This window comes from Bufo gargarizans, chromosome 2, assembly GCF_014858855.1.
Source record: "Bufo gargarizans isolate SCDJY-AF-19 chromosome 2, ASM1485885v1, whole genome shotgun sequence".
Lineage (NCBI taxonomy): Eukaryota > Metazoa > Chordata > Amphibia > Anura > Bufonidae > Bufo > Bufo gargarizans.
This window is the reverse complement of record NC_058081.1, coordinates 596,565,478-596,593,238: the sequence shown is the minus strand read 5'-3', so window position 1 is coordinate 596,593,238 and position 27,761 is coordinate 596,565,478. Positions and strand designations below refer to the sequence as shown.

Below are 27,761 nucleotides of genomic sequence, written 5' to 3'. Positions count from 1 at the left end.
GGAGAGGAAGAGAGGTGTAGCAGAGCTGTATATATAGCGGTTCAGGGAAGACAGGTGTAGCAGAGCTGTATATATAGAGGTTCAGGGAAGACAGGTGTAGCAGAGCTGTATATATAGCGGTTCAGGGAAGACAGGTGTAGCAGAGCTGTATATATAGCGGTTCAGGGAAGACAGGTGTAGCAGAGCTGTATATATAGCGGTTCAGGGAAGACAGGTGTAGCAGAGCTGTATATATAGCGGTTCAGGGAAGACAGGTGTAGCAGAGCTGTATATATAGCGGTTCAGGGAAGACAGGTGTAGCAGAGCTGTGTATATATAGTGGTTCAGGGAAGACAGGTGTAGCAGAGCTGTATATATAGCGGTTCAGGGAAGACAGGTGTAGCAGTGCTGTGTATATATAGTGGTTCAGGGAAGACAGGTGTAGCAGGGCTGTATATATAGCGGTTCAGGGAAGACAGGTGTAGCAGAGCTGTGTATATATAGTGGTACAGGGAAGACAGGTGTAGCAGAGCTGTGTATATATAGTGGTACAGGGAAGACAGGTGTAGCAGAGCTGTATATATAGCAGTTCAGGGAAGACAGGTGTAGCAGAGCTGTAAATGAAGTGATTCAAACCCTGCAGCTGACGCTCTGGCAGCACAGTGCTGCTTGCATGAGCTGTTATAGCCATCCCTGCGCCAGAGGACAAGGGGTCAGAAAACCGGACCTCTGACCGCCCTGCCATAAAGACGCACTCAGGATTCTTGCTGCAGATTTGGAAGCCATTTATCCTTGATAATGTTTCCCTTTGCTGAGCACAGACACAGGAAGCCGCACAGTCTGCACAGGCCGGACACTGCAAGTCCTCACCAACCACCTTGTTTATCTCCCCTGACTGACTCCCCCGCTGCAGTCACTGCCAACAACCCCCCGGTCACATGACCATGACGACGCTGATCTCTCAGTGCTCCTACCAAGGACTCTTATCACATGACCGTTTCTGAGAGCGATCACGTGACTTAGGCTATACCATCTCAGAAGCCGGTGGGAGCGTAGTTATTTTTCTATTTTGTGACTGCGACTTTTGTGAACATGAAGCGGCCCGGGCGGCAGGCCGGACCCGGCGGTGCGTCATGTGGGGTTCTACGGACCCTGGTACTGAAATAAGCCGCGCCGGGCTGTTTTCGCCGGTAATTCCGGCTTGGGACACCCTGAGGGAAACATTGTGCAGGTCTTGCAGATTTATTATCGCTATTGCCCCTTCTTTCCTGAGTCAGCCTGTTCTGTGGAGATAAATAGGCTAGAGAGGAAGAGGAGCAGGAGACCCGGGCAGAAGGAAGGCGCAGCACAACATCAAGATGTCCCTGAAGTTCGAGCGATCAGAGATCGGCCGTGACAGCCCGAGCATGAGGTCCACGCTGTCCGATCTCTACCTGGAGACCCTTCTCCAGAACCGGACCACCAGCCAGGTAACCAGAAAAGCGGAGAAGATGCTCTGCTGCTGCTGGGTGCAATGCTCTGCAGGGTGACCTTTGCCCAGCTTATCTCAGCATTCAAAAGAACCATCCGGAAGGTTTAAAGGGCACGGTTTCTGGGAGTGTGGACTTTTAATAATCAACAGCCCTGGGGATTAACCCTTACTTGTCCCTTTTTGTGCTTACTGAAGAGACAAAATGGCTGTTCACAGAGATCATAGAGGGGGTGAGATTAGGCATGGAAGACATATTCATGTAAACCAGCTGTAGTCGGGCATGACAGATGTCAGGATCCCTGGAGGAAGATGGCCGCCCACGCTGATGGTCCTTGTGTGTGGATGGTTTTATAGACCCCCCCACACTGATGTGGTGTCAGAAGTGACGCATCTCTGGATTATGGGATCATGAAGCAGAAAGGGTCTGATGGGGCAGATTTCCAGCAGTCAGGACCAGTCGTCTACTATACATATAACAATCACTACAGACAATCTGATCAATTTTGCAATCGTCGACGGCAAAATCCCGTGGCTTGTTATAGTGTATGGGCGCCGCAACGATGATGCCGTTTTTGAAGCCAAAAGTGGATTAAAAAAAAGAGAATTAGTCTATGTCCGTAATATTTCTCCTCCTTTTTAGGATCCATACCTGATTTTGGTTTCAAAAACGGAATGTGTGACGGCACCCTTCAGTTGCCTGTGCACGGTATAGTAACGGCATGCAGATTGCTGGGCTGCGCCTGTACAGTAGTATCCAGCATGTACAGGTGCACGCTGTGCACTTTTGTAATCTGCAGCGGTTAAGGTGCTGCATTTTTTTGGAGTGGCAAACTGAAAACATACTGCAAACTTAATTACATTAAAGGGGCTTTCCGAGACTTGTATACTGATGATCTATCCTCTGGATAGGTCATCAGTATCTGATCGGAGGGGATCCGACACCCGGGACCCTCGCCGATCAGCTGTTTGAGAAGGTACTGGTGCTCGCAGTAGCGCCACAGCCTTCTTCACCTTTTCCTAGGCCAGTGATGGCGCGTTGATCGGTCACGTGACCTAGGTGCAGGTCAGCCCTATTGACGTGAATGGAGATGAGCTGCGATACCAACCACAACCGTTATACAATATATGGCGCTGTGCTTGGTGTACACGGAGAAGCCTGCAGCACTCACAGGAGCGCCGCTGCCTACTCAAACAGCTGATCCCGGGGGCTTCGGGTGTCGGACCCCAACGATCAGATACTGAGGATAGGTATATATTAAAGGTGTATAAGGCTAGGTCTACACGACGACATTTGTTGTGCGACATTTTGTTGCACCAATGTTGCGCGTCAATTTTTATAATGGTAGTATATGGTGTTGCCTTGCGACATGCTGCTACATGACAGTCGCAAAAACCCATTCAAGATGGCTTTTTCAGCGACTGTCGCGTCGCAGCATGTCGCAGTGCGACACCATAGACTGCTATTATATTATAAAAATTGTCGCGCGACATGTGTTGCAGTGTAGCTGTGCCCCTATGTGTCACGTCACAAATGTCGTTGTGTAGACCTAGCCTTAGATGCCCCAATCAGGCAGACAATTGTCGGGAGGTAAGTGTTCCTTCCCGGCAATCTCCTGCTCTCTAGTGGGGGAGACTGCTGCTATGACCTGCAGCGATCTCCACAACATGGGGAGGAGCGATCGCTGTGCCATTGCTCATCCCCATGCTGTACAGTGGTTTGCCGGCGTCAGATCGTAATTAGACAGCGCGATCTGCTGCCGACCAATTCTGGTCTTTCAGCAGTCGGCGGCAGTATTACACTGCTCATAAGCGAAGATTGGGTGGAAAATCTGCCCATGTAATACACCCTTTAGTCTCGCAATACCCTTTTAATTAAAAAAGGGCTCATGCACACGGCCGTTCCGTGCCTTGGGGACCGCAATTTGCAGTCCCCGGGCAATCTGCACGGGCAGATTCTACAGACGGATGCAGACCCATGCAACTTGAATGGGTCCATGGTCCGTCCGAACCGCCAAAAAATAGTGCCTGCACTACTTTTTTTGCGGTACGGAGGCATGGACAGAAACCCTACGGAAGCACTCCAGACCTTCCGGATTTCGGACCCATTCAAGTGACTATGTCCGCATCCGTCATGTGGGGTGCACAAGCCCGGTACCAGCATATTGCGGACACGCTGTTTGCGGGCCGCAATACGGCACGGCCGTGTGCATGAGCCCTTACATCTAATGTCATTTAAGTCTGCTGTGTGTTTCACTTTGCTGGAAGAAAACGCACCATAAATGCAGGTATTTTTTATTTATTTTTCCCCCGCACCAAAACTGCAGCATACCCGCCACGTGTGGCAGCACCCGCACTTGTCAGAGAGCTGCACTGATAAGGACTTAGGAGGAAGTCGGCCAGATTAGAAATGGCTTTAAGTCACTTTCTTCCTTCACAACTATACATTTTCATTCATTTATTTTTTTAGGGATTTTCCTCCCCGTCTAATGTTTTAACGGAAGAGTTTTACACCAATGGATCTGCGGCTCCCGGATGTCCTGAGGAAAAGAAAAAAGTTCGACTAGTGCAATTTGAAAGGGAGACGGAGGAGCCCATGGTGAGTTGGGTGCACGTAGAAATGGGAACAAACCCTGTAAAAGCAGAAGTAAAATCTGCAAGCAGTGCATCTGGTCTGTACTGAATGAGGTTATAGGGCTCCGCAGAGACTTCACGGTCTACACATGGGGAAGACAGCTGTACCACAGGCTCAAGAATGGTTGTTTTTGGCTTCTTCCACTATAGGGAAATCCTGATAATGCACCACTATATGCCCATAACCATAGTCGTGACGCGGAAAAACTAGCAGTGGCAGGACATGATAAATATATTGTATTATGGCTGACGTCCCTGCCAACAACCCCCCCCCCCCCGGTCACATGACCACGACGACGCTGATCTCTCAGTGCTCCTACCAAGGACACTTATCACATGACCGTTTCTGAGAGCGAGGGATTGTCTCACAGATGCCTTCTCTTTTTAAATAGAATCTGACCCATCACCCAGCCATGCCCTTCCTCGCAGTGGTGGTGACTATGCCGTACGTCAGGGATCAGCAAGATCGGGCGCTCCAGCTGTTCTGAAACTCCCAGAAACTCTTCCTTTCACATCCATGGGAGTTAAAAAAAAACAGCCAAGCAACTGTGCATGCTGGGAGTTGTGGTTTCACAGCAGCTGGAGTACCGAAGGTTGCTGACCACTGCCATACATACAGGCGGACAACTGGTCGTACATAGGGGCCTTCTCTTCTTACTTAGGCTGCATTCACGTGACTTTCCGTGTGCTTCCGGGTCCGTGCCTCGGTGCTGCAAAAGACAGGTCATGTCCATCTCTTGCCTCATCTTGCGGATCACAGACCCATTGAAGTCAAGGTGCACACGGCCTGTGTCCGTGGCTTGTAGAGCTGTCAATCAGTCATGTGAATGCAGCCTTACAGAGGAGTTTCCTGAGGCATCAATAGACCCTAATAGGGCCTATAGACAAGGGGTGTTATAATACCTTTTAAAGGGAATGTGCCTCAGGTCACAGAGCAGGCCTCGAAAGCTCTCCCCTAGGAGTCGCTGAGGTCCCCTCCTGTCCATGGTGTCTACAGCCCATGTAGCTGCTCTCAAAATACAGGTAGTCTTAACATATTTTAGGCCTAGCAGTCAGTGTGAAAGATCAGGAGTGATGATATCACCTGAATGGTGGATCCTGTGTTACCTATACAGAGGTGTTACTTCTGCCTGTGGTGATAATAGCTACTGAAGTTACCTGTACAGAACATGTAACCGTGACCTAATATCAGACCTAGTGGCCAGTGTGAAAGTTACAGGATTATAACACGTACCCATTATATACCGTATTTTTCGCTTTATAAGATGCACTTTTTTCCCACAAAAGTGGGGGGAAATTGTCAGTGCATCTTATAAAGCAAAAACTAGTGAGTGATTCCATTATGGAAGCGCTCTCTAGTATGCAGTCGGTGTGCGGAACCTTGAGTGAAGCGCTGCGAGCACTCCCTGTGGCGCACTTAACTGTCCTGACTGCGTACAGCGTCAGGATGTGGTGCGCGTGTATGACCTGGCGCTGCTTACAATCAGGTGACAGAACAGGACGGCCGGAGAACACAAGGCAGGGAGACTGCTGCAGAGACCACCAGACCTGGAGAAGAGCCGCGGAGCAGGAGAGCTAACGGAGTTTATTTATTTTAGCTGAGGTCTGATTTGGGGGAATTCTGTCATGGGGGTCTGATGAAAAATACAATTTTCCTATTTTCTTCCTCTAAAACCTGGGATACCTCTTATCGGTCTAAAAAACATGTTTAACATAAAAATGAGAGTTAGGGTCAATTCACACGTTCGCAAATGGGTCCGGATCTGTTCCGCAATTATGCGGAACGGGTGCAGACCCATTCATTTTAAGTGGGGACAGAATGGATGTGGAGAGCACACTATGTGCTCTCCGCATTTCCAGGGTGCGCCCCCGAACTTCCGGTCCGCGGCTCTGGAAAGAAATAGAACATGTCCTATTCTTGTCCGCAGTTGCGGACAAGAATAGGCAGTTCTATGGGGGGTGCCGGCCGGGTGTATTACGGATCCGCAATACACTACGGATGTCTGAATGGAGCCTTAAAGGAGTTGTCTCACTTCAGTAAGGCTCAATTCACACGTCTGTGGTGTGTTGCGGATCCGCAACACACCGCCTGGCACCCCTATAGAAAAGCCTAGGGGTGCGGACAAGAATAGGACATGTTCTATCTTTTGCGGAGCTGCGGACCCGAAGATCGGGGCCGCGCTCCACAAATGCGGACAGCACACTGTATGCTGTCCGCATCCATTCCGCCCCTATAGAAAATTAATGGGTCCGCACCCATTCCGCAAAATTGCGGAGTGGGTGCGGACCCATTTGTGGACGTGTGAATGGAGCCTTAGTGGCATTTATGATGTAGAGAAAGTTAATACAAGCCACTTCCTAATATGTTATTATCCATATTGCTTCCTTCGCTGGCTGGATATATTTTTGTATCACATTTTACGCTGCTTGTTTCCATGGTTACAGACCACGCTGCAATCCATCAGTGGTGGCCGTGCTTGCACAATATAGGAAAAAGCACTAGTCTATGTGCTTCCATGGTCCAGCTACCAGAGAGGCTGGCACTTTTTCCTATAGTGTGCAAGCATGACCACCACTGCTGGATTGCAGGGTGGTCTGTAAACATGGAAACGAGCAGCATATAATGTGATAGAAAAATGAATCCAGCCAGCAAAGGAGGCAATATGGACAATCACAATACATTAGTAAGTGCCTTGTATTAACTTTCTCTACATGATAAATGCCACTTACTGAAATGAGACAACCACTTTAAACAATAGGTAATTCTCTGACACATTCTCTTTAAGCAGTAAATTTCATTTAGTATTTTCCAGCGTGTTACAGAGCCAGAGGAGCGGAGTGGAGCTTTGAGGGAAAAGAGTTAGTAAAACTTGTCACTTTTACATCTCTGCTGTTTTCCAAAGGCCCCTTTACACAGGCCGAGAATCTGCCAGATAATCTGTAACGAGCATTCATAGGAACACTCGTCAGTAATTATCTGGCAGTGTAAAGGTGCCGCCGATTACCTGATGAACGAGCATTTCTCTTGTTCGTAGGCTAATTAGATAATTTGTGTAGGCACCTAAATCGTCGTTTGACGGCAAATAACGCGTCGGTATGGGGACAGGCATTAAGCCTCATGCACACGTCCGTGGAACACTGACCGTGAGATCCCGGCCTGGATTCCTGCTGAGTGCAGAAGCTCACGGCGTCATTGGCGTGCGCTCCTGCACTCAGCAGGAATCCAGGCCGGTGTTCCACGGACGTGTGCATGAGGCTTCAGCATTAGCAATCACTCCTCACCATACTGAGGAGGAGATTGCAGCTTTGCCTAGGCCGTGTGATGTCACATTCATCAGTCACATGGCTAAGGCACAGCTCAGGCCCATAGAAGTGAATACCAAGCACATGCGCTGTACAATGTATGGCGCTGTGCTTGGTGAGCTGAGAGAAGGCCGCAGCGCTACTGCGAGCATCGATGCCTTCTCAAACAGCTGATTGGCGGAGGATAGGTCATCAGTTAAAAAAAAAAAATTCGGGGGGAAAAAGCAGAGATAAGAATTTAAACAGTCATAAGCTGTGTTTTTTTTTTTTTTTTAGATTTTTCCACAAAACTTATATATCAGTCTGCTGTTTTGCAACATGCCGTCTGCAGATTGCTTAATATGAAGTCAATCCACGGCACTCCAAAAGATTTTTGTGCAAAAATAAATTTCCACATTTAAGGGCTGTTTCACACGAGCGGATGCCGTGCGTGGCATCCGCTCCGTGAAAGAGTGCCAAGACCCGATGCGGACTAAGAGGCACGGAGCATTAACAGTCATGTTAATGCTCCGTGCCTCTGCAGTCCGCATCGGGTCTTGGCACTCTTTCACGGAGCGGATGCCACGCACGGCATCCGCTCGTGTGAAACAGCCCTAATTCTTTTTTGCAGATTATCATTTGTATACATCCAGAGTAGATAATTTATACATCATAAGTATATAGCCACATGAGACAAAATTCCCGGACGTTTCGGTCAATTACGACCTTCTTCAGCAGGGTAGAGAGGCAGGTGCTGGATGACTACCCTGCCACCGGACCCCGCTGAAGTAGGTCGTAATTGACCGAAACGTCCGGGAATTTTGTCTCCTGTGGCTACATACTTATAGAGGACCTTTCATCGGTCCAAACATTGTGAACTAAGTATCATGACATATACAGCGGCGCCCAGGGATCTCACTGCACTTACTATTATCCCTGGGCGCCGCTCTGTTCTCCCGTTATGCCCTCCGGTATGTTCGGGGACTTGGTTATAGTAGGCGAAGTCTGCCCTTGTTCTGCTGGGCGTCCCCTTCTCCCAGGCTGTAGCGCTGGCCAATCGCAGCGCACAGCTCACAGCCTGGGAGAAGGAGACGCCCAGCAGAACAAGGGCAGTCTCCTCCTACTATAACCAAGTCCCCGAACATACCGGAGGACATAGCGGCAGAACGGAGCGGCGCCCAGGGATAATAGTAAGTGCAGTGAGATCCCCGGGCGCCGCTGTATATGTCATGATACTTAGTTCACAATGTCAGGATCGGTGAAAGGTCCTCTTTATGATGTATAAATGATCTACTCTGGATGTATTCAAATGATAATCTGCAAAAAAGAATTCAATGTGGAAATTTCTTTTGCACAAAAATCTTTTGGAGTGCCGTGGATTAACTTCATATTGTTCAAACCACGCTCACAGGCGCCCACACTGGATCCAAGGTGTGCAGAGTACATATCTATTTATTAGCCTGCTGATTGCTTGACATTTTGTGGTGACAGGTCCTATATAAATAATCTTTGAGCACAAGGGCATGTTCAGATGCTGTATTTTTCAGTCTGAAAATCCATCTGATTTTCAGTTATATCCCCATTCAATGGTGGTAAATCTGCAAGCGGCAACAGTGAGCGTGGCATTTGTTTGTCTTGCTGCATATACATATGACACAGTACGAATTACAGTGCGGAATGGAAAGTACCTCACAGTGGTGCGGTTGGTTTTAAATCTTGTAGATGTATTCATGTATTTTTCATCTTTACCTGTTACAGGGTATCACCCTTAAGCTGAATTCAAAGCAGAAGTGTGTCGTTGCACGCATTTTACATGGCGGACTTATCCACCGGCAAGGTAATCCTTTTTTATTTTTATCATTGGCCATTTTTATCTATATGCTTCTTTTATCTTTCTCATATATTTGTTTAACTTTTAAAGGGGTTCTACAGTTTGTTTTAACTGATGATTTATCCTCTGGATAGATCATCGGCATATGATCGGCAGGGGTCCGACACCAGGGACCCCCGCCGATCAGCTGTTTGAGAAGGCAGCGGCGCTCCAGCAGCACAGCGGCCTTCTCACTGTTTACCGCAGGCCCAGTGACGTCATGACTAGTATCAACTGGCCTGGGCGGGGCTAAGCTCTGTTCACTTGAATGGAGCTTAGCCCCGCCCAGTTGATACAAGTCGTGACGTCACTGGGCCAGCAGTAAACAGTGAGAAGGCTGCTGATCGGCAGGGGTCCCTGGTGTCGGACCTCCGCCAATCAGAAGCTGATGATCTATCCAGAGGATAGATCATCAGTTTAAACAAAGTGCAGAACCCCTTTAATGTAACCCAGAGATACTATCTTAAAGGGGTCTTCTGGTCCTATAAAGATTTTATTTTATCTCTCCAGTGTACCACAAACACTGCATATTTTACCCCATATACCTGTTTTTCTTCTCAGCGCTTTCTTTTCCTTCTACTCTCTCCACCTGCCACACTGTTCCCTCTGCAGTAGTCACACCATTAGGGTCCATTCACACGTACGCAAATTGGGTCCGCATCCATTCCGCAATTTTGTGGAACAGGTGTAGACCCATTCATTTTCAATGGGGCCGGGATGTGCTGTCCACATCCGCACTTCCGTTCCGCAAAAAATACGGATGCCGTCCGTGTGCATTCCGTTTTTTTGCGGAAAGGAACAGCTTGTCCCTGATACAACATGTCCTATTATTGTCCGCATAACGGACAAGGATAGTACTGTTCTATCTTTGAATGGAACAACGGAATACATACGGAGCACGTTCCGCTTTTTGCGTCCCGTATACGGAACCATTCATTTCAATGGGTCTGGGGGAAAAAAAACGGAAGAGGCCTTAGGCTACAAGCACCACTGGCGGTTTTTCGTGGCCATTCTGCATTCATGTGTCCATCCATTTTCTGTCCGTTTGACGGCTTTGAAAAACAGAATTACATTTATTTTTTATTTGGCATACCAACCCCTGCAGTGCCCAGTTCACCCCACAGTGCCACCAGTACCTATAATGTCCCCTGTAATACTTCCAGGGTGTAGAATTGCCACAGTGGTCCCAGTATATATAAAGTCCCCCACAGTGCCACCCTGTATGTAAAATTCCCCCCAATAGTGCCACTTTATGGATGAACCCCCTCCCTTCCCCTAGCAATGCTCCCGCTGTATAATATATGCCCCAGTGTAAACTAGTCACTAATTTTATTGGGTGCAAAAAAAAATAGAAATGCTATCATCCACTTGAACTTGTTGACAAGCGCTCTGCACTGGAAGGACATGATTCTTCCAGCGTTGTGACATCATGACGCTGGGAGCATGAGGTCTTTCCAGTGCAACCCGTTTGTCAGTGTGTTTTAGGTGGATGAGGTGTGTGTGTGTGTATATATGTGGCCGTGAAAATTGCCAAAAATACGACATGTCCTAAATTTTGACGCCGGTATTCATTGGCTGTTAAAAAACAAACAGCCATGTGACTAGCCCCATAGACTGCAGTGGTTCTGAAAACATTTTTCACTGTCCTGTGCATGTAGCCGTCCACATAGAGCGAGCCCTGTGAAACCTTCCAGAGCATCTCATGCTGTTCTTGGTAAAGCCTGATAGAAGCTGATGACCACCAGATGTTCTTCATGTTAAGATCCTGCCATGAGAAACAAGTATATGAGCTCAACAATGCATCGTTGGTGCAGAATTTATTAGTCTGGAAAACGTCCAAATAAGTATTTATTCCCATCACATATGCAAAAAAACATGTTTTAGTATAGTGGGCAGAAATCCATCTACTAAGCTGTATAGATACTGCGGTCACACGCCATTGCGTACATCCTCTTCTTCCTATCATAAATGATGTAGATTAACCAGAGGGCAGACGGCACATGATTTGGGTTTAAGGCTACTCTCACACTCGCGTTTGGTGCGGATACGTCTTGTATCTGCACAGACGGATCCGCACCAATAATGCAAACGCTTGTATCCGTTAATAATGGGCCCATTTACATTATTCATTCAAAAAAAAGTCTGAGTCAAAACGTATCCGTCTTGACTTACATTGAAAGTCAATGGGGGACGGATCCATTTTCAATTGCACCATATTGTGTCAGTGAAAAACGGATTCGTCCCCATTGACTTACATTGTAAGTCTAGACTGATCCGTTAGGCTCTGCATAGTCAGACGGTCCCCAAAACGCTGCAAGCTGTGTTTTAGTGACTGTCTAAAAAATGTAACGGAGACCGAACGCAGCCAAATTGATGCATTCTGAACGGATTCAGAATGCAATGGGGCTGAACTGATCCGTTTTGGGCTGCTTGTGAGAGCCCTTAACGGATCTCAGAAGCGGACCCAGAAACGGCAGTGTGAAAGTAGCCTCACCAGGGAGATTGGCAGATCTACATGGCAGCTGTAGGCACAAAACAATAGCGAGTTTCTAAGGAAAATGACCTGCAAACCTTTTCATTCTGGATACGTTGGAGCAGGCAGTAAAATGATTGTGACATAGAAATCTACATGCTGTGTTGTAGCATTTGAAAGTATATATTTTTTTCTCTGACTTGAGGTTCTCTTCATGTTGGTGATGAAATTCTTGAAATCAATGGGAAAGGTGTCCAAAACCAAAGTGTGGATCATCTGCAGAGCATTTTGGTGAGAAACTGTGAAATACTTTTTTTATTTTATTTTTTATTTTTATTTTTTTGTATTTTTTACAAGCTGCTGCAGCCAGTCAGTGGCCTCAGCGGTTAACTGTCGTATTTGCTGGCATCATGGAACTGTGATGTCAGTTAATATTGCATTTGACTGTTGAGGCCTCTGAAAGACCTGCGCAGTCATGTGCAGGCAGCCTATAAACATAAAGCAGTGGTGACCACTGTACTGTAGCATCTGTGCTGGATCGGCAGAGGATTATGTGATCACATCTGTTGTTAGATGAAATGTTGAATTCTATGGTCAGAAAAATGAGGACGTAAGCAAACTAACAGACTTCTTGTTGTCTTAAAGGGGTTTTATATTGATGACCTATCCTCGGGTTTGGTAATCAATATCAGATTGGCAGGGGTCCACCACCCGGCACCCCTGCTGACCAGCTGTTTGAAGAGGAGGTGGCAAGTGCTGCTTCCTGTTCATTACACTGCCCGTCGTCTCGGAAGTACTTGCTCTATTCACATGAATGAAGCGAGTACTTGTAATTATACTGCGCCAGCACTGCAAGGGAGACAACGCATAGTGTAATGAATAGGAAGCAGCGCTCGCATGGAGCGCAGCATCCTCGTCAAACGGCTGATCGTCGGGGATGTTGGGTGTAGGACCGCCACTGACTAGATAACAATGACCGATTCACAACCCCTTTAATCGGGCTACACGTTAGATGTATGTCAGTAGAAGCTTTAGATTTCAATCCTTCTGGGATATAAACTGATGCTAAAATAGTTTTGGCCACGGCTTTCTCCTCATTGAGAAAACCTGCAAGCTTAAAGGGAACCTGTCACTGGGATTTTGTGTATAGAGCTGAGGACATGGGTTACTAGATGGCCGCTAGCACATCCGCAATACCCAGTCCCCATAGCTCTGTGTGCTTTTATTGTGTAAAAAAAAAACGATTTGATACATAGCAAATTAACATGAGAGGAGTCCAGCATGAAGGAGCCCAGCACTGCCCTGCATCCTCAGAATCTCCTCCTTGCTCTCCGACGTCACAAAGCTAGAGCTCCTGTAATCTTGCGATGCGCGAGCTAGCTCATGCTCAATTCCTTCCCTGAGGCTAATGCCAGCACAGGGAGGGAACACTATGCCGACACTGCGCATGCGCTAGCTCGCGCATCGCAAGATTACAGCGCTCTGACTTTCTGACATCGGGGAGCAAGGAGGAGATTCTGAGGATGCGGGGCGGTGCTGGACTCATCTCACGTACAAGACTCATCTCAGGGTAATTTGCATATGTATCAAATCTTTCTTTTTTTTTTTTTTTTACACAATAAAAGCACACAGAGCTATGGGGACTGGGTATTGCGGATGTGCTAGCGGCTATCTAGCAACCCATGTCCTCAGCTCTATACATCAAATCCCGGTGACAGGTTCCCTTTAACCAACCATGGGGTTTATGGGTGAGCTGGGGAGAGTCGGCTGTCAGCCATCTATGGTGTATGGCCAGCTTTAGACATTGGTGGCAGTAAAAGAACAATTAGTTTTATTGTGTTATTTGCCTTTCAAACAGGATGATCCTGATATCCCATGTCAAAGAAATATAAAATGTTCTGTTTCCTTCTCTAGAAAGAAAGCAAAGGAACTGTCACTCTAAAAGTGTCACCAACTCAAAGCAACCGCAAGCCCCCACTGCAGGTACATTTAGTTCATGGCATAATGGGTAAATGATCTGTGAGCATTAGATACTAGTGGATGTGTGAGGCTCTGCTAAGTGCTGCCACCCTGCAGATCTAGCACTCGCCGCTCTTCTTCCGGCCCGTGCTGCACTGTGGCCTGATGCCACACATCGTCAGGTCATAGTGCGCGCCTGCATGCACTCCATTCTGATGCTGTATGGTTGTAACTGGTGCAGAAAAAATACTGAAATATTTTCATAGTTTGTATACTCTAATGGTTTGTGTGTAATTATATCTATATATTTATATACACGCATGTGTCTTTTTTTTTTTTTTTTTCCCCTAGATGTTTATGCGAGCGCTGTTTGATTATGACCCGCTCTCCGACCCACTTATTCCATGCCGGGAAGCAGGATTGCGCTTCTACACTGGAGATATTCTGCAAATCATAAACAAGGATGACTCCAACTGGTGGCAGGGAAAGAAACAAGGGGAAGAAAAAGCTGGTCTTATACCTTCACCTGAACTACAAGAGTGGTAAGGCTTGTCCAGAAAGAATTTATTTTTTTTTTTTTTAAATCTACGCTACCGCCTAGTCTGACATTGGACATGGAGAAACGCAACTGTATAGTGTGAGGCAGCCATCCCATTCCAAGCAAATATTGCGCACGTGTTCTACTTTATTCGGATGCTTGCACAACGCTCGGTGATCGTCCTATGGTTGCTTTACGTTGTTGAAGGGTTATTCCCATTCATGGCTGAGATCTGAATACCCATTGTATGTGGCAGGCTTGAGCTACGGAAAAAGCTGAGCACAGGCTGTTGGAATTTATCTATTTATGTGTAGAGGATACATTTCCAGGAATGTACGTTCCCAAGTAATGGCGCAAAAACCCTAAATGAACAATTTTTTCGACCCTGTATTCCTTTTAGGCGTGTAGCAAGCACTAATACAAGCAATCATGTACCTCAAAGCTGTAGTCCCTTCGGCAAAAAGAAAAAATGCAAGGATAAATACTTGGCAAAACATAGCTCTAGTGAGTATACGTTGTAATAAATGGTGTCCTGTGTACTAGCATCCGCATTCGCGCGTACTGAACTGCCTTCTCTTTACAGTCTTTGATCAGCTGGATGTGGTGTCCTATGAAGAAGTGGTGTCTCTTCCTGCCTTTACAAGAAAAACCCTTGTGCTCATTGGTTAGTAATAAATAAAAGCGAGCTGCAGGATAGCTAAGGCTACTTTCACGCTGGCGTTTCTGGGCCCGCTTGGGAGATCCGTTTCAGGGCTCTCACAAGCGGCCCAAAATGGATCCGTTCAGCCCCAATGCATTCTGAATGGATAAGGATCCGTTCAGAATGCATCAATTTGTCTGCGTTTGGTCTCCATTGCGCTTTTTAGACGGTCACTAAAACGCAGCTTGTAGCGTCTTGGTGACCGTCTGACTATGCAGAGCCTAACGGATCTAGACTTACAATGTGAGTCAATGGGGACGGATCCGTTTTTCATTGACACAATATGGTGCAATTGAAAACTGATCCGCCTACCATTGACTTTCAATGTAAGTCAAGACAGATCCGTTTTGACTTAGACTTTTTTTGAATGAACAATGCAAACGGATCCGTTATTAACGGATACAAGCGTTTGCATTATTGGCGCGAATCCGTCTGTGCAGATACAAGACGGATCCGCACAAAACGCGAGTGTGAAATTAGCCTAAGCCACAGTTGGGCTCTATTCACACATGTAATATATATCCGTGTGTATACCTGGTGCCAACAAATGGCATAGAAAGCATTATTGAACGGTGATGTACCAGTACCCTCTTAGGTGCTAATTTTCCATCTTGTGCATACAGTATGCAGCCATAAAACATACGTGTGAATAAGAACTTATTTAGCATGCGCTGTATATTATTGTAATTAGTCCATGTGGAAATGCCCATACTTCATAGGTATATGACGTTTTGTTGCAGCAGAGGGATCTCATTTTAATACAATGGTTAGTTATAGGACCTGTTGGGGGAATGGATTGAAGTAACATGCAGGATTGTAGTTTGAGATGTATGTGCTATGACACACTCATGTAAGGGCATACGTTATTTCAGGATCTTGTGTTGATTGCTGAAATCCCAAAACCCATCTGTATTGTATGTATTTATCATATGCTGCTTGAATGCACCTTCTTTAAAGGGGTTGTCTCACTTCAGTAAATAGCATTTATTATGTAGAGGAAGTTAATACAAGGCAGTTACTAATGTATTGTGATTGTCCATATTGCCTCCTTCTCTGGTTGGATTCATTTTTCCATCACATTATACACTGCTCGTTTCCATGGTTACGATCACCCTGCAATCCATCAGTGATGGTTGTGCTTGCACGCTATAATAAAAAGCACCAACCTATGTGCGCTCCCACGGTCCCGAACACCTAAGAGGCACTTTTTCCTATAGTGTGCACGCAAGGCCACCGCTGCTGGATTGCAGGGTGGTCGTAACCATCGAAAGGAGCAGCGTAAAATGTGATGGAAAAATGAATCCAGCCAGCAAATGGGGCAATATGGGCAATCACAATACATTTGTAAGTGCCTTGTATTAACTTTCTCTACATGATGAATACTATTTGCTGAAGTGACACAACCCCTTTAACCCTTTCAGGACCAAGCCATTTTTTACCTTAAGGACCAGGCTATTTTTTGCAAATCTGACCAGTGTCAGTTTATGTGTGAATAACTTTAAAACACTTTTACTTATCCATTAGTAAATTTCAAAGTTTCAGTTTCTCTACTCCTGTAATACATAGTAATACCCCTAAAAATTGTGATGACTTTACATTCCCCATATGTCTACTTCATGTTTGGATCATTTTGGGAATTACATTTTATTTTTTGGGGACGTTACAAGGCTTAGAAGTTTAGAAGCATTTTTCGGAAAATTTCCAAAACCCAATTATTAGGGACCACTACAGCTCTGAAGTCACTTTGTGAGGCTTACATAATTGAAACCACCCAAAAATGAGCCCATTCTATAAACTACACCCCTCAAGGTATTCAAAACTGATTTTTACAAACTTGGTTAACCCTTTAGGTGTTGCACAAGAGTTATTGGCAAATGGGGATGAAATTTGAGAATTTCATTTTTTTGCTTAATTTTCCATTTTAACCCATTTTTTCCACTAACAAAGCAAGGGTTAACAGCCAAACAAGACTGTATCTTTATTGCCCTGACTCTGCCGTTTACAGAAACACCCCATATGTGGCCGTAAACTACTGTACGGCCACACAGCGGGGCGTAGAGTGATAGGTGCGCCGTATGGTTTTTGGAAGCCAGATTTTGCTGGACAGTTTTTTTGACACCATGTCCCATTTGAAGCCCCCCTGATGCACTCCTAGAGTAGAAACTCAATAAAAGTGACCCCATCTAAGAAACTACACCCCTCAAGGTATTCAAAACTGATTTTAAAAACGTTGTTAACCCTTTAGGTGTTCCACAAGAGTTATTGGCAAATAGAGATGAAATTTCAGAATTTCAATTTTTGGGCAAATTTTCCATTTTACTATTTTTTTTTTCCAGTTACAAAGCAAAGTTTAACAGCCAAACAAAACTCATTATTTATGGCCCTGATTCTGTAGTTTACAGAAACACCCCATATGTGGTCGCAAACCGCTGTACGGGCACACGGCAGGGCGCAGAAGGAAAGGGATGCCATATGGTTTTTGGAAGGCAGATTTTGCTAGACAGTTTTTTTGGGCACTATGTCCCATTTGAAGCCCCCCTGATGCGCCCCTAGGTTAGAAACTCCAAAAGAGTGACCCCATTTTGGAAACTATGGGATAAGGTGGCAGTTTTGTTGGTACTATTTTAGGGTATATATGATTTTTGGTTGCTCTATATTACACTTTTTGTGAGGCAAAGTAACAAAAAATAGAAATTCTGAAATTTCATCTCCATTTGCCACTAACTCTTGTGGAACACTTAAAGGGTTAACACAGTTTGTAAAATCAGTTTTGAATATCTTGAGGGGTGTAGTTTCCAAAATGGGGTCACTTTTTGGAGTTTCTACTCTAGGGGTGCATCAGGGGGCTTCAAATGGGACATGGTGTCAAAAATACCAGTCCAGCAAAAACTGCCTTCCAAAAACCATATGGCATTCCTTTCCTTCTGTGCCCTGCCGTGTGGCCATACAGCAGTTTACGACCACATATGGGGCATTTATATAAACTACAGAATCAGGCCAATAAATATTGAGTTTTATTTGGCTGTTAACCCTTGCTTTGTTACGGGAAAAAAATGGATTAAAATGGAAAATTTCCCAAAAAATAGGTGTTTTGGCACTGTTTTTTTTTTATTTTTTTTTTTATTTGCAACGTTTATCTGACAGGTACGATTATGTGCTATTGTTATAGAGCAAGTTCCTAATATGTCTACCTATTTTTTTAATTTATATAGGTTTTACACAATAAAATCATTTTTGAAACAAAAAAAATCATGTTTTAGTGTCTCTATAGTCTGAGAGCCATAGTTTTTTCAGTTTTTAGTCGATTGTCTCAGGTTGGGTATCATTTTTGCGGGATGAGATGACGGTTAGATTGGTACTATTTTGGGGTGCATATGACTTTTTGATCGCTTGCTATTACACTTTTTGTGATGTAAGGTAACAAAAAAATTGCTTTTTTGACACCGTTTTTTTTTTTTTTTTTACAGTGTTCACCTGAGGGGTTAGGTCATGTAGTATTTTTATAGAGCAGGTTCTTACGGACGTGGCAATACCTAATATGTCTACCTTTTTTTTTAATTTATCTAGGTTTTACACAATAATATCATTTTTGAAACAAAAAAAAATCATGTTTTAGTGTCTCCATAGTCTGAGAGCCATAGTTTTTTCAGTTTTTAGGCGATTGTCTCATGTAGGGGCTCATTTTTTGCGGGATGAGGTGACTGTTTTATTGGCACTATTTTGGCGTACATGCGACTTTTTTGATCACTTTTATTATCTTTTTTGGGAAGTAAGGTGGGCAAAATTTCTATTTCCTCATAGTTTTTATTTTTATGGCGTTCACCGTGCGGGGAAAGTAACATGATTGTTTTATAGATCAGGTCGTTACGGACGCGGCGATACCTAATATGTGTAGCGTTTTTTATTTATTTTATTTTTATTCAGTGATAAATGGTTTTTTTTTACTTTTTTTTGGACCCAGACCCACTTGGTTCTTGAAGATCCAGTGGGTCTGATGTCTGTATAATACAGTACAGTACAATATACTATACAGTACTGCACTGTATTTTACTTACAGTTTGCCTGAACAGACCTATGCTTTCAGCATAGATCTGTTCAGTACCATGGACAGCAGGATGCCTGAGAAGGCATCCTGTTGCCATGGGAACCTTCCCCGTCTGTCACAACTGCGCAGACGGGGAAGGGTGAGGACGGGGCTGGCTGGGGGCTCTCTCCCTCTCCCATCGGGGGCTGCAAAGGCACAGCAGCCCCCCGATCGGAGAGGGAGGGAGCTCCCTCTTACTGTTAACCTTTTCCATACAGCGGTCCGTACGGACCGCTGTATGGAAAGGGTTAAACGGCTGACATCGCATCAACGATGTCAGCCGTTTATACCAGGGTGCCAGCAATGTGCTGGCACCCTGGTATACCCACTAGAAACTAACGATTATTGAAGGGGAGGCGGGCGGGGGATCGCCTCCCGCACGGCCCGCAACCCTCCCCCTGCACCACCCGCCCACATAATACCATTCAGGGGTGCAGGGGGGGGGGGGGTAAAAAAACGTTATTTGGGGAATTTTAAAGTTTCTGATCCCTGCGGTCAGGGACCGCAGGGATCAGAAACGGCATAAAGCGCTAAAAAACAGCAGGTCTGAATTGACCTGCGGTTTGAAGCAATCGCCGATACGGGGGGGTCACAGGACCCCCCTCGGCATTGACACTGGGTGCCTAGCTGTGTGTAACAGCCGGCACTCAGCGCTGTCACCATGTCTGCAGACATGGTGACAGTTTAATGCCATGACGTTTATACTCGTCATGGAGCACTAACTAGCAGTGCTTTATGACTAGTATACACGTCATAGGTCGGGAAGGGGTTAAAGAAGGGGCATTATTAAGCAGCATGTGATATATATGTAACGGATCACCTGGCACCCCGACTGAGTACCTCCGTTGACGGATGCTCCTAGCGTTTTCCTGAGGTTTCCAAGCACTCTGGCAGACACCACAATCACCGAACTGAAGCAGCATATAAATACTCTTCAAGCATATGAATGCTGTAGACAGTTGAATAGGAAACCATACGAATAGGTTTACACTCCTAGCAGTCAAACTGGGACAGCATGCAATAAATCCTCCCCCAAGAATGAGACGACACTTCACCTTGAGGGTAAAAACAAGCATTGATTTATACACATCTTCCAACAAGGTACCACCCACAGGCTCTGCAAAAACAGCCAATCATATGTATCTACAGTATTTAAACCTTCCCAGCAATTGTACACAAAATCCCCTTCCCTCTATCTGTAACGCAATAAACAAAACACAATGAGCATTGTCTGAGATGTAATTAACCAACACAATAAGCATTGTCTCAGACGCAATCCACAAAATACAATTACCAAACGTAATGGACTAACTTGAACCCTGGCATGCACATATACAATTTAACCGAACACATAATAACATACATAGTATTTAAGACAGCCTGAATGCAATCTGCTACAGTCTTAAAGGGGCATTGTTCCTAAAAGTCATAACATGGCCATTAAAGGGCCAGTAGCAGCAATATAAAATACCACATGCCCAAATATTGCATTCAAACGTACCAAATCACCAGGGGCCATAGTCAGCAGGTAGGAGGCGGGCAGCCAGGCCTCTCCAATGCCCAGTGGCGAGGCGGGTTCCGCCACAATATACATCTAGTATTACAATACAGAGGGGGTTTTGGATTTTAGCAATTAGTTGCACCCAAAACAAAATACTGAAATAACTGTTCTGTTTAAAAACCTGTGTCCTGAGCCAAATCTTGCACAACTGTCATAGCACATGCATGTTACTTCAACCAATTCCTTAATTAAATCCTGTAGCTAACCGTTGTATTACAATGGGATCAAGTTACGGCATTGTAACTTATAATGCTTCAAAGGATTATCCAGGAATCGGACAGACCTCCCCGCTGCCGGGTTCGGTGTCTAATGCTCTCGGGCGGACTCTTCCTCTCCGGGCCGTGCTGAGACCAACATCCATCAATGGAGGGACACATGACCGCTGCAGCCAATCACAGGACCTTCATGATAACTGGCCACGTGACGCAAGGGACGAAGGTCACCGCTGCTGGATGTTGATCTCGGCGTAGTAGGGAGAGCAAGAGCCAGCCTGGCAGCATTGGGCACCGAGCACAGCAGTGAGGACCAATAATGATCTCCACCGCAGGTCAGCCACTCCATAGGAGGTCTGTCCGACTCATGGATAAACTCTTAGTACATCACCTATAGCAGGGATGCCCAACCTGCGGCCCTCCAGCTGTTGCAAAACTACAACTCCCAGCATGCCCAGACATCCTACAGCAGGGCATGGTGGGAATTGTAGTTTTACAACAGCTGGAGGGCCGCAGGTTGGGCATCCTTGATCTAAAGCCTTGCTGAACCTGTCAGCCCGTCCCCGCTGCAGTGCAGGAAGAGTTAAATGTTTCATCTTATAGCTCCAAGTCCAGTTCCAAATCTGAATTGTCTCTGTAGTGCTGGTCTATCTGTAACCATTGCCTATCTTTCACAGGTGTCAGCGGGGTTGGGCGCAGTCACATAAAAAACGTTTTGCTTACAAAATATCCGGAGAGGTTCAGCTACCCTTTACCACGTGAGTGCCGGATACCTTCACATACGTAGCGATTTCTAAGTTTATTCTGTCATAATACCCTTCCAACTTTGCAGGTAAAAGCAAGTGCAGTGGATAGGTTCACGGTAGGGCCACATGTGAAGCCAAAGGGTTACTGCACGTGCTGCAGATTTATGTGAATGAAATCCTCGCCAAAAGTGCACAGTAATCCGCACCATGGGGGAGATTTATCATGTGCCATGCTTTCTGCACTGGACTGGTCTTGATAACAAAGGGGGTCATTTATCAAACTGTATGTAAAAGGTAGACCAGGCACTCAAAATATGCAGTCAAAATAGAGCTTAATTAAATGTCATTTATTGAGCTTCCTAAATTATCATTAAAGGGGTTATCCCACTTTGCGTTTTTATACTTACCTGCTGCCACCGCGCGTTCACTTCCTGGATTCTGGCTGCGGACGGGCTTCATCTTGATTGAAGTCTTCTCCCGGCCGGGCCGCGCGCTGGACTGAACGTGCACGCCGCCGCGCATGTGCCATGGTGACTTATTTCTGGCCAGTATAGTACAGAGCCGGCGTGCACGTTCGCAGCTCTGTACTATTCGGCACCGTGCGCGTTCAGGACAGCGAGCGGCCCGGCCGGGAGAAAAGAAGGAGTCTTCTGGGCAAGCGCGACCATCGGGATTTTGGAGAAGAGCGGTGGTCGTAACCAGGGGAGACCGAGTCACAACAATAAGGTAAGTGGGGATGAATTTTATCCTAATCGGTGGGAATTTGTTAATAAAGTATATTTACAAAAATGATCACTGTCAAATCATTAACAGATTTAACAGTGATCATTATGATGGGAATACCCCTTTAATTCATATAGATAGCAGTGTTAAAAACATATACAACATAAATGTCAGCAATAATTCATAGATATAAACAATTCATAGATATAGCAGCATAAACATTTATCTGAGTAACAGCGATGGATACTAAAACAAAATCCAATAGTGCAATAGCAGCAATAGTTGTCAAAGTCCAAATTATTGGGCAATCGTTCCCAAAGTCTGGACAGCCAGAAACCATGCACTAAGCAGAGTGCGACAATGCGATTAATAACAGCAGATCATCAAAGTCCAACCTAGCTGTAGTGATCCACAGATACTTTGCTTGTTACATTTATCAAACTGGTGTAAAGTGGAACTGGCTTAGTTGCCCAGAGTAACCAATCAGATTCCACCTTTTATTTTTGACAGCTCCTTTGGAAAATGAAAGGTGGAATCTGATTGGTTGCTATGGGCAACTAAGCCAGCTCTACTTTACACCAGTTTGATAGATGACCCCTAAAGTGTACATGAGATTTGTCTAATCTCATACACGAAAGTCTGTATGGAAAAATCTGTGTGCAGGCTCCATTCACACATCCGCAATTCTGTTCCTCATTTTGCGGAACAGAATTGCGGACCCATTCATCTCTATGGGACCCGATCCAGAAATGCAGACCACTTCCGGGTCCACATTTTCATTCCCCAAAAAAATTGAACATTTTGCGGACAAAAATAAGCATATTCTATTAGTGCCCGCAACGCGCAGTCCGCAAAATGTGGAACGCACATTGCCAGTGTCCAAGTTTTGCGGATCCACAAAACGCACACGGATGTGTGAATGGACCCTAAAAGGTATTTGATAGTTCAGAGAAACTGGATTACATTGAGTATTTATAGAAATAGATTAACTGTTCACCATTGTCCATGTCCAATTGGAACCAGCCTGTAATCCAGGTTAAGGCCTCTTTCACACGAATGTGGCCGTATTGCGGACCGCATTTGCGGATCCGAAATACACGGGCACCGTTCCGTGTGCATTCTGCATCAACGGATGCTGACCCATTCACTTCAATGGGGCCGCAAAGAATGGTATGGAACGGAAGCACTACAGAGTGCTTCCGTGGGGTTTCGTCCCGTACTTCCGTTCCGCAAAAAGGATAGAACATGTCCTATCTTTTTTGGGAGCGGCCGGATCGCTGCAGCGGCCCCGCGGTGGGTGTTCGTGTATTGCGGCCCGCAGCACGGCCATGTGAAAGAGGCCTAACAGGGATACCTTGCAACTGATAGCAGAGGAAAATCCTCTCTGATCCACCTGCCAGCAGTGGTTTTTAGATGCTGTGTAGCCTCTGTTTCTCCTGAGAAGGAGATGAATAAATTGAAATCCTTAAGGAGGGCACTAGTTAAACTCCTGTAGATCCTCAGCATCTGCCAAGATCTAAATTGTAACGTAATCTCAGCCCCTGTAAAAGGGGAAAATATATACAAAGAGAAATCTCTTCCAGATACAGATTCTTGAAGGAAGGAATTTTAGGTCTAGGTCGCTATTATTACACACAGCTTACAGTTCTAGTTCTTTTGATTTATTTGCCACAAAAACCACAACTTAAAGGGGTTTTCTGGAAATAATGCCATTTTACCAAGTGCTAGCAGCCTGTGCCACTAAGCTAAGGATTCATACTTCCCTGCTCCCCGCTTCTCCAGTGCCTCCGGTGTTGTTTTCTTCTGGCGCTGAATAGGTTTGGTCAAATCATTAGCTTCAGTCGCAATGTGACCACAAGAAGTAGGTCAGCGCTGAAGCCAGTCATTGGCTACAGCAGAGCATGTGACCATGCTTTTGCAGCGCTGGGACAAGAAGATGAAGACATCGGAGGCAGCGCGGAGGACAGGAGTGGTGAGGAGCGGGTCAGTTTGAATCAACTACCAGAGTTTTCTTTCGTTTTTGAGTTTTCATTTTTCGTCCCTATTTTCCTTGAGCCATAATTTTTTATATTTCCGGTTACACAGCTGTATGAGAGCTTAATTTTTGTGGGACAAATTGTACTTTCTAATGCTACCATTAATTATGGCACAAAATGTAGTGGGAAGCGGTAGAAAAATTCCAAATGGGGTGGAATTCCTCCACCGTTTTACGGGTTTTGTTCCCACGGCCTTTCGTTTACGACAAAACTGACCCATGCCCTTCATTCTCTGGGTCAGTACGATTACGATACCCCATATGTATAGTTTTTCTATGTCTAAATAGTATAAAAATAAATTTAAACTTAGATTTTTTTTTGATTTTTTTTCATCATTATATTCTGACCCCCATAACTTTTTTATACTTGTGTCTACTGAGCTGTTTGGGGGCTAATTTTTTGCAGCACAATCTGTAGTTTTTATTGATACAATTTTGGGGTGTGCATATCTTTTTGATCAAATCTTATTTCTTTTTTTGTAAGAGAAGCAATGAAAAATGGCAAAATGGCCATTTTCAACCTTTTTTCCATTACGCCATTCGCCGTATTGGAATTGTATTTTTTCTATTTTAACAGTATGGGCATTTTCGGTCGGGGTGATACTCATGATGTTTATTTATTGTTATTTTATGTATTTTTTTATTTATACGGAAAGGGGGGTGATTTAAAACTTATCTTTTTTAACTTTTTTTGTGATTTATTTTGTGGCTCATATATGAGCCTATACATTATCTTTTAAAATGTTTCCATTTTGGTCTCTAAGGGACTTAAATGCCATTTAAAGTCGATTTTGCTCATTTCTTATCCTGCAAAGAAAAAATCTGGAAGATACAGCCCGCACAACACCTAGCAGGTGCAGATTGCTATGGCGAAATAAGATGCAAACGTAAAAACACAAAATGCAATCGCACACTGCAACCAGCACTCTGCCCTGCCTTTATGCTGGATGTTGAATAAGGCATTGGTGTACATTTTGGCCAAAGCGTAATAAGCCACTCACCACGTCAAGGTCGCCTTCATGAATGGTCTTTACGTTTGCATCTCATTTCTTATCCTGGCCTGCCATCTGGTGGCCAAAATAAGAATTACACATCGCTCCAGCGCCGTACATGTACGGTGCTGGTAGTGAAAGGGTTAATGGGGAAGGCTGTTGGCAGTAGATAAAATGGCATTCTTACTATTATGGGACAACTCGTTTAAAAGAGGTTATCCGAGATTATAAAAAAATCTCGGAAAATAAAAAACATGTTCTACTCGCTCCTTTCCACGGTGCCGCTCTGCAGCACTGGTCTGGTTCTCCCTGCACTGTTTGTTTATAAGCAGCAGAGGTGACAGCTTGTCACAGTTTTTTGGCACGTGAGCCAGTTGTGAACCACCACATGGGGACACATAATTGCTGAAACCTGCCATTGGCTCCAGCTACGCAAATGAACCCTTCTATGCAGAATTTGAGAGACGTGGACCAGAAGTCCAGTGAAGATAGCCCAGGACGAGCGGCCGGAACAGGTAAGTATAGATTTCTTCACAGGAAGTGCTGGGTGGGGGAGGGATAACAATAAATCCTGGACAACCCCTTTAATACATTGAGCTGTTGGTTTTACTGTAAATAAGTAAAAAAACTGTTGGGGTAAAATGAGCGCATTTAGTAGAACTTCACCTCATGTATATACAGACCATGTGTAACCTGCTTAGTCCAAATGATCAGCAATCGATGTCTTCTGTACATCACTAATATTTTATTATCTGTTTCTCTCTTTAAGACACATCTCGCCCCCCAAAACGTGGAGAAGAAAATGGAGCGTCATATCATTTTGTGTCTGTGGAAGAAATGAGCCAAGGAATCTCAGAAAATCAGTTTTTGGAGTTCGGAAGCTTTAGTGGATATATGTTTGGGACAAAGATCCAGACTATAAAGGATATCCATACTGAAGGAAAGGTGGCCGTACTTGATATAGAGCCACAGGTCAGAATTTAATCATAAAGTTTTTTAGAGAAGTTAGGCTACTTTCACACTAGCGTTCGATCGGATCCGTTCTGAACGGATCCGATCATAATAATGCAGACGGAGGCTCCGTTCAGAACGGATCCGTCTGCATTATTTTGGCATATAAAAGCTAAGTGTGAAAATAGCCTCGTACGGATCCGTCCAGACTTTCAATGTAAAGTCAATGGGGGACGGATCCGCCTGAAGATTGAGCCATATTGTGGCATCTTCAAACGGATCCGTCCCCATTGACTTACATTGTAAGTCTGGACGGATCCGCACGCCTCCGCACGGCCAGGCGGACACCCGAACGCTGCAAGCAGCGTTCAGCTGTCCGCCTGTCCGTGCGGAGGCGAGCGGAGCGGAGGCTGAACGCCGCCAGACTGATGCAGTCTGAGCGGATCCGCATCCATTCAGACTGCATCAGGGCTGGACGGAAGCGTTCGGGTCCGCTCGTGAGCCCCTTCAAACGGAGCTCACGAGCGGACCGACGAACGCTAGTGTGAAAGTAGCCTTACCGTTCTACATATTATGGGGACTGAATACTTAAAGAGGACCTTTCACTCGTATACAAACTAAGAACTAACTCTATCTGTGGGCAGAGTGGCGCCCAGGGGTCCCCCTGCACTTACTAGTATGCCTGGGCACCGCTCCGTTGTCTCAGCGCCGTCTGTTGTACTGGACTGATTTTTTTGTAGGAGGCGTGTCCCTTGCTGCAGCGCTGGCCAATCGCAGCGCACCGCTGAAAGCCAGTCTATGAGCTGTGTGCTGCGATTGGCCAGCACTGCAGCAAGGGACACGCCTCCTACAAAAAATCAGTCCAGTACAACAGACGGAGCTGAGACACCGGAGCCTATACCGGGCGAACGGAGCGGCGCCCAGGCATACTAGTAAGTGCAGGGGGACCCCTGGGCGCCACTCTGCCCACAGATAGAGTTAGTTCTTAGTTTGTATACGAGTGAAAGGTCCTCTTTAAGCAAATGTTATGTGTAATTGCACTTAAAGAGGTTGTCTCATCTCGCCGCGATATGAGACACCGTCCTGACCACTAGCCAGCCGGGAAACGGCAGATTGCTGTGGTGCTCGCTCTTTCAGTAGTAACATAGTTTATAAGGCTGAAAAAAGACATCTGCTCATCCAGTTCAGCCTGTTATCCTGCAAGTTGATCTAGAAGAAGGCAAAAAAAAACAAAAACTGTGAGGTAGAAGCCAAACAGGACGGAGGAAAGTTATTGATCGCTCATGCATGAAAATGCGCAAGCCCGTGAGTCAGGTCGGGCTGTGTAGAATAAAAAAAACAGGAGGATAGCACGCAAGTGCGGCCACCGCGCCAGTATCGCTGGTGTGGCCGTAACTAACTACCAGATGTAAATAAGGCTGCAAAAGAAGGTCATTTATAGAGGAAAGGAGGAGGAATCGCTAATAACATGTATTGGGTAAGTTGCTGGTGGTGGCATAAACAACAGAGTTAAACATACTTGAAAACATGGGATAACCCCTTTTAAGGGAAAAA

The 27,761-nt window shown here is 45.4% G+C and overlaps 1 protein-coding gene across 1 annotated transcript in view; it reads left to right on the top strand.

Moving 5' to 3' along the window:
• The first annotated feature begins 1,021 nt into the window (after positions 1-1,021).
• The window catches only part of MPP1 (MAGUK p55 scaffold protein 1), a 41,332-nt gene continuing 14,592 nt past the window's right edge, over positions 1,022-27,761 (top strand). The window contains exons 1-10 of the mRNA XM_044281893.1: positions 1,022-1,448; positions 3,918-4,046; positions 9,122-9,200; positions 11,912-11,997; positions 13,621-13,689; positions 14,017-14,207; positions 14,604-14,707; positions 14,787-14,867; positions 21,438-21,518; positions 26,026-26,228. Coding sequence (XP_044137828.1) covers positions 1,338-1,448; positions 3,918-4,046; positions 9,122-9,200; positions 11,912-11,997; positions 13,621-13,689; positions 14,017-14,207; positions 14,604-14,707; positions 14,787-14,867; positions 21,438-21,518; positions 26,026-26,228 — 1,134 coding nt within the window. The 5' untranslated portion in view covers positions 1,022-1,337. The remainder of the gene's footprint in view (positions 1,449-3,917; positions 4,047-9,121; positions 9,201-11,911; positions 11,998-13,620; positions 13,690-14,016; positions 14,208-14,603; positions 14,708-14,786; positions 14,868-21,437; positions 21,519-26,025; positions 26,229-27,761) is intronic.